Source organism: Leucopleurus acutus (genome assembly GCF_964270905.1).
Source record: "Leucopleurus acutus genome assembly, chromosome: 8".
NCBI lineage: Eukaryota > Metazoa > Chordata > Mammalia > Artiodactyla > Delphinidae > Leucopleurus > Leucopleurus acutus.
This window is the reverse complement of record NC_139151.1, coordinates 108,075,688-108,087,030: the sequence shown is the minus strand read 5'-3', so window position 1 is coordinate 108,087,030 and position 11,343 is coordinate 108,075,688. Positions and strand designations below refer to the sequence as shown.

Genomic DNA, 11,343 nt, shown 5'->3' with positions numbered 1-11,343 from the left:
CGGGGGTACTGCCATGCGCCCTGGTGCCCGTCTGCCCGCACACCTGTGGGCAGCCAGTGCGTGACGCAGAGAGAACAGAGAGGGGTCTGGGGCAGGGCCCCCGTCACCAGGGCCTGAGCAGGTGGGCCGGCCTTCCTCGCCCCCACCCCCAGCAGCGCCTCAGCCCCCCAGGCCACACAGACGACAGCAGCAGGGCTCATTCAAGGGGTTTATTGACGTCAGGGGTGCGGGGGGAGCGCAGTGCTGGGCCGCCTGCCTGGAGGGGGCAGCCGCCTGCCTGGAGGGGGCGCCCACCGGGCCCTAGTTGCAGTAGTTCTCCAGCTGGTAGAGGGAGCAAATGCTGGTGCAGCACTGCTCCACGATGCCACGCTTCTGCGGGGGCCCCTCCAGGGCCGGGGGCTGCAGGCCGCCGGCACCAGGGCCTCCACCCAGCTCCACGGCCCCCACTGCGGGGAGAGACGGTCAGGCAGACGGCGCTCCCCTGCCCACCCTGCCCGGCCCTGGAGCGGGACTCCGAACAGGTGCCCTGGCGCCCATCACGGGCCTGCCCCGCCCCCTCCCCCTCCCCACAACCCGCCCAGGACGGGGCCCTCTCCCAGGGTGACGGGGCGTCTCCCACAAGCACCCCCATCGCCGACACATCACCCCGAGACCATGGGCACCCAGGACTTGACTCACTTCAGAAGATTCCTCCCTGGAGCTGCCCTCGGTGGGGAGGGGAGAGAGTGGGGCCAGGGTGCTGGGCGAGGCCGGGGCGAGAAGGGAGGGGGGGAGGGGGGGACGGGCAAGCCCACCCTCAGGCGTCCTCCTGGCTCACCCCCAGGGAGCTGGTCACCTTTAGGATGTGACCAGGAGGACATCATTTTCCTTTTTAAAAAAGTCCCTCCTGACCTCCCACTGGGTGCCAGCTGGAAGCACCGGGGCGGCAGGGCAGTGGGGCTCACCCTGCGGGCCCTCCACCTCCCGGCGGGCCTTGGGCGTGTAGAAGAAGCCACGCTCCCCGCACACCAGGTACAGCGCCTCCACCAGGTGGGAGCCGCACAGGTGCTGGTTGACGAAGGCCCGGGCAGGGGCGGGCGCCCAGAGGGCCAGCAGGGCCAGCAGGGACCCAAGGCGCAGCCACAGGACCATGGTGGGGGCACGAGGACCTGGGGGACAGGCGGGGGTGAGGCCAGCGAGGGGGTGCCCGGGACCCCCAGCCGGTGATCACCCCGAAACGCTCCAAGAGAGGAGCCCACGCCCTCCTGCCGCGCAGCGGAGCTCGGGCCTGGGGCCCCGAGGCACCGGACCCCAGCGGGGCCGGCCCGGACCCGGGCGGACGCAGAGCCCGCAGGCACAGACCTGCTTGCTGACGCCTCGAGTGAGCTCGTCCCGAGGGCTGGGGGCTGCTGGGCCCCGCCGGCTTTATAGCCCCGACCCCTCCACCTGGCCCATTAGGGCCTCAAGCGGGTGGCAGATGGCCGGGGGCTGAGGCTGCAATTTCTGGATCATTTCCCCGCTGCTGGGTCTGCAGGAACCTCTCCTTGGTCGTCAGCACCTCTTGGGGCCACAGGGTCATTAGAGTCTTAACGAGGGACCTAATGCCGAGCTGTCCCCGCTCACAGCTGGGGGCAAACGCCTCCACAGGAGCCGCACCCCACCCGGCCTCGCTTGGGTCCCATCTTCCATGTTGGTCCGGGGAGTGTGGCCAAGAGAGAGGACCCCTGCCTGCTGTCCCTGGGGCTGCCCTCGGGGCCCCAGAGGTGGTCCAAGGCCATGGGTGGGCAGTGAGGCAGCGTCTCCTTGGCTCAAGGCCCCAGCCTCACCCACCCCAGCGCTGAAGCCCGCTGACAGCCCCAGCTCCCCGGGGCACTGCCGAGGGGGCTGAACTCAGGGACCTGCAGCCGTGAGGCCCCTGAGGCCGGCCCCTGTTCCTCACTTTCAATGTAGGGGCTACAGGACGTGTGGGTGGGGCCCCGCCACACCCCGCCGAGGCGGCCTCTCGGGCCCCATCCCTCTTCCTAGAGCCCTGCCCATCCCCCCGTGCTGACCCCTTTCAGACCGGCCCCTCGGCCCCATTGCATCCTTTGGCTGCCATTTGCGCCGAGCCCCTGTGGTCCCTCCAATCCCCTGGACAGGCCCCTGGAGGGAGGCCCGGACCCTAGCAGCCCCCCACACCAAGGAAGGGGCTGGACCCTGCCTTCCCAGGGCGTCATGATGTCCGGAGGCCCCTCTGCCGCCAGGGGAGATCTGGGGGCCTCTTAGAGAGAGGTGTGCAAGGTGGAAGGCTGAATGACGGAAGTCCGCGGTGGGAGGGCAGACCCCAGGGCCCAGGAGGGCAGGAGGGAAATGAGGCCGGCCGTTAGCCCTTCCCCAGGGTCTCAGTGGGGCTCACAACCATCAGAAGTGGTTCCATTTGATGCCTCACAGGCTAAAGGGACACAGGTGCAGGAGGGCTAGTCACAGACAAGGTGCTTGACGTGCAGCTGATGGAAGGACAGACCACCAGGGAGGGCTGGGACAGAAGGCTTTGCCCAGGAGGGTCTTGACGGATGAGTAGGAGTTTACCAGGATTGACATCCTAAGAGCTTAGAGCCAGGGTCCTGGCGGTGGGAGGGGGGAGGTAGGGGGAGGTAGAGGAAAAGAGCAGGGCCTGGAAGATGGGCTGGCGTGTGCCTCCTGCAGCAAGTAAGGAGCCAGCCACCTCCCAGGAAGCCCCAGGCTGTTTGCTCCGAGGGCCAGGGCCAGGGGGGAAAGGGGCCACCCTGGGCTGGGCCAGACCTGGAGGATTCTGGGGGCTCTAGCTGGAGGGCCAGGTCCAGACCTGTCGAGTAAACCAAGCCCAGAGCCCAGCCCCCGCCCCCCTTGCAGGGGAGACTGAGGCCCAGAGAGGTTACCTAGGGCCCAGCTCAGCTGAACTCTCCATCAGCACACATTGCGGGGTGGGGGCTTGCGTTCCCAGGTTCTGCTTTAGGTGGGGTGGGGTACGGGGATCAGAGGCAGCTGTGCCTTGGACCCCGCCCCGTTCCTCTGCTTGCTCTCACAGGCTGGCCCCTGGACCCCCGTCCTCCTCCTAGTGGGGACATCGGGCTTGCGGGGAGGGCCCGGCCGGCAGCCCTGCCTAGGGGACCACGGCTGTGAGCCCTGCCCCCGCAAACCCAGGCCAGGCCCCCACCTCCATGCTGCCACCCCACAGAGGTGGGACAGCTCAGCCAGGACCCCCTCAGCCCTCTGGAGCTCTGGTGGCTCAGCACAGACTGGTTCCCCTGGGCGAGCAGGTGACCCGGGGCTGCCTGGAGGAGGGGGCAGGCAGCGGATCAGTCTCTGAGCAGGGATGGGGCAGAATGTGAGGGGCGCAGGGCTGCGGGCTGAGCCCGGTGCACAGACACAGACACAGAAGCCAGCCGGGTAGGCACCCAGAGGGATTCTTTCTTTTATTGAGAATGGGAGCAGGTGGCACACGGCACATGGGCAGCACACGGCACAAAGTCACCTGCAGCAGAGCTGGCAAGCGGTGGGCGGGGCAACAGGGTGCCCTCCAGCAGGGGGATCTCTGGCGGGCTCTCGGGGTGCCCTATGAGCCAGCCCTTCACGTGGGCGGGGGCCGGGGCCGGCGGGGGGAAGGCCAGGAGACCTGGGGCCGGCCTATGGGGGCCTGCGGGGTGGCGGCCCGCGTCTAGCTGATGGCGCTCAGGGCGTGGGTGAGGGCGTGCAGCTCGTCCCGGACACCATCCAGGGCGCGTCGGATGGCGTGGGGGCTGTCCAGCACATCGATGGCCAGCGTGTATGGGTCGAACTTCACGGAGAAGGGGCGCTGGATGCGGGAGGCATAGCTCCTGGTAGGGGAGCCGGCAGGGACCCTCAGTCACCCAGTGGGGATGAGCCCGAGGGTTGGGGGCCCGGGTCTCCATCACAGCAGCCTCAGAGCTCGCGGGACTTTTCAGAGCCGCCCGCCCCCAGAGCTCATTCTGTCCAACCAGCCAGACAAGGTGGGGGACGGAGGCCTCCTCCAAGGGCTGGGGGCTGTTTACGGCAGGGAGGGACGGGCCTTTTCCAAGCCAGCCTCTGCGAGGCACTCCAGCCCCCCCTGCTCCTTCCCGAGGCTCAGCCAGGCCTCCTCCCGCAGGAAGGTTTCCAGACTGTGCGCCCCGCAGGGTCCATTGCATCCCTGTCCCTAAGGTTGTATGTGGTATCCAGCCCCCACCCCCACCCCCACTGCAGGCACATAGATCCTGGGCCTCGATCTCCCCGGTGACAACAGGAGCCTGGCTGGAAAAGAGGCCCCTTCCAAGGGCGAACTGGTGGGCCCTGTCGGGCTCTGCCCTCCTCCCCTGGGGAATGCTGGTCACCGCACCTCCAGCCCTGGAAACCCCCTGCTTCCCCCAGGCTCCCCACCCGGCCCTTGTCCTCTGTCCCCAACACGGCCCCAGCTGCTCAGAGGGCGTGGGACTGGGAAGGACCCCGCACATCCGTCTTACAAAGTCAAGCTTCACCTCCTCAGAGCCTGGCCTTGGCCTGGCCTTGACGTGGCCACCAGCCCCGCAGGTCTCCCCACCCCAGACTTTTTGGGGGTCCTGCTGCGGGAGGGGTGCTGTAACCTAGGTGCACAGCTTTCTCCACTGTGCAGTGGGTTCGGACGCCCAGCCTGCTGGCTGGCGCTCCCAGTTTAGGGAGCACGGTGGGGGTCTCAGCCTACCTGAGTTTGTCCTTGGCGTCGCTGAAACTCTCAGACACGAAGTAGACAGGTTGATAAGTCTGGTCCTGGTAGGGCTGCACGGCCGCTGCGTCGGGGTCGAAGGCCCGGATCTCGGGCCCCTCAGACAGGGAATGCTGGCGGGAGGTCGGGAGTGTGGGGGGGGGGAGGATCTCAGGGCCCCGAGGGAATTGGAGCCCCTTGGCCTGACTCCATGGTGGGCTCTGGGTGTGGATTCATACCCTCCCCTCTCCACTGGGGGTCCTCCCGAGGCCTGGGGACAGTGTGAGTGGGACGGGCAGGGATACGTCTTCTTGGCCCCCCTAAAAGGGCAGCCCCAGCCTCCTGGGAGGCCCGAATTCGGAAGGCACGGCCAAGGTCGCCCTCCCCGTGGGGACCCGGGCTCCAGCCCCTTCCTGGGGGGTGCGGGGAGCATCTCACCAGGAGCTCCCCATAGGAGGACAGCAGCCCCGCTCCGTAGGCCTTCACCTCGCCGTTCTGTTTGCACAGCCCAAACTCCACGGTGAACCAGTACAGCTGGTGGGGGCAGTTGGCAGGGTCAGCTGAGAGACCACAGCACAGCATTCCCCACTGACCATGGCCCCAGGCACCCACCACCCAGGCAGAGGTGAGCCAGGCTTCGGGCGGTCACGCCGTGAGAAGCGGAGACCGGAGCCTGGACAGAAGGGCCCAGCCTGGACCCAGCGTCCTGCAGGGGAAAGAACCCACCGTGGACAGCTTCTCAATTTCTTCGTCCGATGCCCCCAGGGATGCGAGGCCGATGTCCTGTGGGGGAGGGAGAGCTGAGCGGGGAGAGGCTCAGCTCACCATGGCTTGGGCGTCTGTGTGAGGGGAGGGTGCTGGGGCTGTCTGCAGCCCCTCCAGGGGCCTCCTGGGCACTGCCGGGGTACAGAGACCCTCCTGGAACGCAGGCACGCTCCCGGGATCCGTCAGGGGCCCAGGACAGCTCCCTGCCGTTCCTGGGAGAGCCAGCAGGTGGCAGCACAAGCCGCGGCACTCCGCCCCAGCTTGTCCTCTGGGCATCGTGATCCCCTGACCCTCCGGAAGGGATTCTTCCCCGTCTTTGTTCTAAGGTGGTCTTCCCAGAACGGCCCGCCCACCCCTCTCTTCCAAGACGATGCAGTCTCTCTGAAGTCTCATGACCCAGGTGTGGGCGGCATCCAGCCTGGGGGTGGGGAGGGGCAGGCAGCGCCCATCGCTGCAGGTGCCACCCCCCAGCCCCGCGGCTGACGCCCAGCTCCTGAGGCCTCGAGGACACACCTGGGAGAACTGGGCGAAGGTCCGGTCGGCCAGCATGGGCACGTGCCCCAGCAGCTCGTGGCAGCAGTCCCTGTGTTGGGGGCGGACAGCGGGTGGGGCTGGGGGCCGGGGCCGCAGCCTGCCCCCCTCCCCCAGCAGCACGCACTGGCCCCGTCCTCCGCAGGTCCCCCGCGGCGGGCTGGGCTGGGCACTCACGGCTCGGGGGAGTGCATGGGTGAGGAGGCGTGGCGGATGTACTGGGTGCACTGGAACACGCGGAAGGCCAGGCTGGCCAGGAAGTCCCGGGCGGACAGCAGGCCGGCCACGGGCCGCAGCTGGAAGCCGGTCCGCTCTGCAAGGGCGGCGGGGGGGCGGTCAGCGCGGGTGGGGCCGCCGGCTGGCCACCCCAGGCCCTCCCGCCGGGGCCTCCACAGCGGCGCACCCTTCAGGAAGCGGGAGACGTCCTCCAGCTGGGGGATGCTGTCCTCCCGGTACCCGCAGAAGTGCTCCAGCAGCTCGAAAGCCTCCAGGTGTTCCCGGCACGCGTGGGTGGCGTAGAGGCCCCGCAGCGTGGTGTAGACCTCCTTCCTGTGGGCGGGGGAGGGGGGGCTCAGGCTGGCCGGGTGCCCCCCACTCCCAACCTGGCCCCCCGCCGCCTGCCCCAGACCCCTCCCGGCATCCGGCAGCCCCTCCCGTGGGCGCTCTGCTCTGCCCCCTGCAGACCCCAGGCAGCCTCACACTGCAGGCCTCTCCCTGGCCCCAAAGACACTGGCCACTGGGAGTGGATGTCTCCCACCTGCAGCTTTGGGGGGTTTCAGGGGACCGTGGGGGGCCTCGGGAAGTCCCTCCTCCACCTGCACTTAGTCTGTCCTCTGGAGGCCACCACTCTCCACTCAGGGGTTCTGGGGGTCTTCCCGGGCCCTCCTCATTCCCCACCCTGCCTCTCCCCAGCTGCCATCATGGGGTCTCACCAGGTGGCAGTTTCCTCGGCCGTGTACTCCACGTGGGGAATAGGGTCGCCTCTGGGGAGGGGGTCAGCAGTTAGTCCAGGCCCCCTCGGGGAGGGCGTGTGGGGGATGGACAGGAAGGGCCTGGGTTGAGCGACCCCGGCTGTGTGGCCACAGCAAGTTGCTTAACTGCCCTGTGCCTCCGTTTCTTCGGCTGTGGCTTGGGGACCCCGAATCGGTGACCACGGTGACAGTGAAGGTGATGGCATTGGTGACAAAGGCATCCCTCCCTTCCCCCCACCCAGGTCTAGTGTGAGGCCGCAGGACGGGGTCTGGGTCTCAGAGAATGAGGTCCCGAGGGGGGTCCTTACTGCTTGTACTGGAAGGCGATCTCAGCAATCAGCTTCCTGCGCTGGCGGTACACCTGGTCCGAGAAGCCCTGAGGGCAGAGTGGACGCCATCAGCCACCGCGGCCCGCCAGCCCTCCGCACGCCCCCAGCCCAGACGTGACCTGTGATACCGGCGGGCGCCTGGCGGCTGCACCCAACCAAACCTCAGGGTTCCACCAGGAGCCGGAGGCAAACAGACACCCCGTCCCAAGCCGGGGTGCACGCCCACCGCCCCAGCCATGAGTACGGGAGCAGGTCGGGGCCCCGGCTCACCGGATGGTCCAAGTCCAGGTCAGGGTCAAACTTGGTGACCAGGTGGTGACACTTGTCCAGCTCAGAAACTTTCCTTGGGAACCAGAGGACTGCACGCAGGAAGGAGGGTAGAAGGACCAGATTGGGTGTTGGGCTGTGGTGGGAGGGCCCCCCTGGAAACAGCCTCCCACTTGCGACTGGGGGGCTGGAGGTGACACAGGCCCGGACACAGACGAGGGGGATTGGGGAGGGCCGGAGCCAGCAGAGAGGGCGCCCCCAGGCCGTGCACGCAGTCACTGGGGTTCCCCTGTGGGACCCCTTGCACCCCGATGTCTCGGGGTCACGTGGTCGCCCTCAAGGGTATAGGGGCAGCCTCACCCTTGTTCTCCCCAGCGCCCCGCACGTCTTCGGCCACGCGGCGAAGGGAGCTGAGCAGGGTGGGCAGGGCGGCGCTGGGTACCTCACAGCGCACGAAGTACTCCAGGTGCGGGCCCCCTGCCTGCGGCTTCTGGGCGGGCCGGGTCTCCAGGTGGTGGATTTGGGCTTCAAATGTCTTAGGAGCAAAAGCAGGGAGAAAGAGGGAGGGAGAGATGGAGAGACAGAGACAGAGACAGAGACAGACAGAGGGGGAGGCGAGGGCGCTGGGAAGCAGGCACCGGGTCGGCCCGCCCTGCCCTGCCCTGGACGCCGGCAGCGAGCAGCCCACGAGACCGCTCTCCAGACTCAGGCCCGCTGCTGGCCGCCTGGACAGCTTTCAGCTGGAAAACGGCTCTTGTCTAGTTGGTCTAACAGGGGTTGTCACAGGGTCCCCCAGACCCAGCGTTTCGGGTGGGGCCTCCTCCCAGGCAGCCTGATTTCCATCCCTGGTGGCCTCGTCCGAGATGTCTAGACGCCCGGGGCTGGGGGGGGGCCCTGATCCCACTGCGGGCAGGTCGGGAGGCTCAGGCCCCCACCAAGCAACACTGAGCGCGGGGGGGAGGGGCGGGTGCGCTCCCCTGCCAGCTCCCATCACCCAGCAACGAGGGAGCCTCGGTCTTCAAGGCCCTCGGGCCATCGCGGGAGCTTGGGAGGAGTCGGCTGTAATGTCATTTGGGTGCGTGTGCTGGGGTCCAGCAGCTAACGCCATCAGCTGTCACATGAGCCCAGCCCCGCCAGGGCCAGGCGGGCATGGGGGGCCCTGCGTCCCCGGCTGCCCTGGGGGACCCACACCCACCTGCCCCCAGGGTGAGGTGCTGGGCACGGGGGAGGGCGGGGGGCTGGGCTCAGGGAGCTCCTGAGAACAGAAGGGTGTGGCGAGGGGCTGTGAGCCCCCTCCGCACGTGGCCCCCTATGCTCCCTCACCTCAAACACCTTCACAGCCCGGGACAGCGCGGGGGGCTTGCTGGCCCGCAGGGTGAAGAGGAGATTCAGTGCGGCCTTCCCGGCCCGTCCCCCCAGGGCCTCGCCCGGCTCCGCGGCTGCGGCCTCCGCCTTCTGTCGCTCGTTGCGGGCATCCTGGATGAGGCTCTGCCGCCTCCCGACGAAGCGTGGGGACTGTGGGGACAGATGCGCCAGCTCCCCCTGCCCTCAGCCGGACCCACAGAACCTGGGACCCAGCTCCGGCGTCGCGCCTGCCGGGGGCCGCAGTGGGGGAGGGAGACAGGGAGGGCGCTGGGAGCCCCACCTGAGGGTGGTCTGTGCCCTCAGGCCACATCTAACCGGGTTAGGTGACGAGGGCTGATTGGGGAGCTGCCCTGCTGCCCCCCGGGCTGCACAGGGCCAGGGGACATGGTGTCTGGCCCCATGGAGTGACCTCTCCTCATGGCCCCATGCCCAGCCCTGCCTCACAGCCCAGGGGCCCTGGCCACACCTTGTCCACAGCCGGTCCTGAGACCATGAGCCCCCGGGATCTGTGTGTCTGCCCACCCCCACCCCCCGGCCTGAGTAGGGAAGAAGCCCCCTGTCTGGGGCTCATCATTTGCAGCTGAACTTCCAGGAAGCTTCTGGTGCTCTTGGGTCTTGGAACATGGCAGGGGGCCGCGGGGGAGCCCCCCCCCCCGGATCTCCCACTCTACGGTGGGCGGGGTGTGGGCAGAGCCAGGGGCCTGGGGTGAGCGCTGTCTACCCCACGGCCAGTGCCCTGAGATGGTGTCTGCAAATTAAATTTCTAGAACCCAGCCCGTGTTTCCATTAAAGCTCAATGAACAAGAGCCGTTTTAAACCTGCAGGGAGCTGATTATTCCAGGCCATCCCTGAGGACGAACTGGAGACCCTCTTCCAGGCCAAGAAGCCCCCAGTTTTCCAGTCTCAGAGAGGGGGTGGCCCAGCGGGTGTTCCCAGCACAGCCTCCCTTGAACTCGGGGGCTCCCAAGTGGTGGGCCAGGCCTTGGGGGCCATCCCTGGTGGTCAGGGAGGCCCAGGGTTGCTGGGCAAGGGAACAGGGGAGGTGGGTTTCAAGACAGGAGATCCCACGTGGGACATGGAATGCGTGGCAGGTGGATGGGTGAATGATGGATGGACAGCTGGACGGATGGATGAACGGGTGGTGGATGGACAGGCAGATGGTGGGTGGTGAACGGACAGGTAGATGAGGGATGAACAGGTGGATGGTGGATGGACAGGTGGATGGGCGGGGGATGGATGGGAATCACCCTGGAGCTCAGACCTCCCTTCAGCTCAGCAGAACTGGGGCCTGCACCCCTGTTTGCCCAGTGCTCCCCACCACCTTGAGCTGCTACAGGGCCCGGGACACTGTTGCACACACACTGGGTCCGGCAGGACCCACCCATAGAGATTCAAATGCCCGGGCACAGGGGTTGCCCACGGAGTCCGGACAGGGTAGGTGTTTGCGGCCAGGACTGGACGCCAGGCCTGGGTCCAGGGCGCCCATATGGACCCTGAGCCTGGAGCCTCCCTCCAGCCTTCAGGGGACACCCCTGGGCTTCTGGTTCGTTCCGGCCCGTGGGCACCAGCCTGCCTCTTACCATGATGGCCTCGGCCTGCTTGGCGTCCAGCTCGGAGACGGCCCTGCGGAAGCCCTTGGCCTGCGGCGAGGCAGCGTTGGGGGTGGGCATGATGCCGGCGAGGTCCGGGCTCCGTCTCCACAGCCCTCTGCCGGGCGGCCTCTTATAGGCTGAGCTGACGTCAAAGCCCCTCTGGGTCCTCCACCTCCCACCTCCTCTGCGTCCCCCTCCTGCTGCCGCCTGAGGGAGGTGGGGTGGGCGAGGAGCACGGAGACGCAGGAGAAAGGGCTCTGTCCCATTAAATCTAATTGCATCCACCGTCACAGGCACCCAGGCGGGCGGCCGGCCCTTCCTCTGAATCATCCGGGCTCCGGCAGGCGTGCTCCGCAGGGCTGGGTGCAGCCAGGCCCCTCGGCCCACACCCGAGCCGGGTGATGGGCGGGTACACGGGGGGGTGGAGTTCTGGACACCCCACCGTGCTCGTGACACAAAACCCTGACCTTTGGTGGCCATCGGTCCAGAAAGCCAAGCTCAGACCTCAGATGTCAGGAGGCAATTCGCTTTTCCAGAAGATTCTTCACTTCACTGAATTTCCCAGCAGGGTCCCGAGGCATGTTCCTGTTAGATGTCCTCAGCGGGAATGTTATCTGCCCCCCCCCCCCCCGCCCACAGGCACATCCAGCATGGCTCAGAGTGTTCCAGAAGGGCACATCCTCCAGGGTGCAGGAGAATGAGGGACGCGGGGGTCAGGGAAGTCTCTAACAATTGTCCCACTCACTCCTGCATGGCCGTCTCTCCCCCTCTCCTGGCCCGCCCCTACCCCCCAGCGTCCCCCAAGGCCCTCTCACCACTTATCGCTGGGGTGTCACTGCCTCGGGGAT

General features: G+C 67.6%; 2 protein-coding genes across 2 annotated transcripts; both read right to left on the bottom strand.

The window, feature by feature from the left end:
- Nucleotides 1–300: 300 nt before the first annotated feature.
- On the bottom strand, nt 301–1,131 carry INS (insulin; the record flags this gene model as incomplete). Its single annotated transcript, XM_082843800.1, has 2 exons — nt 301–446; nt 945–1,131. The coding sequence occupies 2 exons, from the start codon at nt 1,129–1,131 to the stop codon at nt 301–303; spliced, it is 333 nt and encodes a 110-aa protein (XP_082699926.1).
- A 2,524-nt stretch (nt 1,132–3,655) lies between these two features.
- TH (tyrosine hydroxylase) lies at nt 3,656–10,573 on the bottom strand (the record flags this gene model as incomplete). The annotated part of the gene is made up of 13 exons (XM_082844655.1): nt 3,656–3,815; nt 4,676–4,809; nt 5,114–5,209; nt 5,402–5,458; nt 5,954–6,023; nt 6,149–6,284; nt 6,375–6,520; nt 6,904–6,954; nt 7,251–7,318; nt 7,542–7,630; nt 7,899–8,073; nt 8,862–9,053; nt 10,484–10,573. The coding sequence occupies 13 exons, from the start codon at nt 10,571–10,573 to the stop codon at nt 3,656–3,658; spliced, it is 1,464 nt and encodes a 487-aa protein (XP_082700781.1).
- Nucleotides 10,574–11,343: the final 770 nt, after the last annotated feature.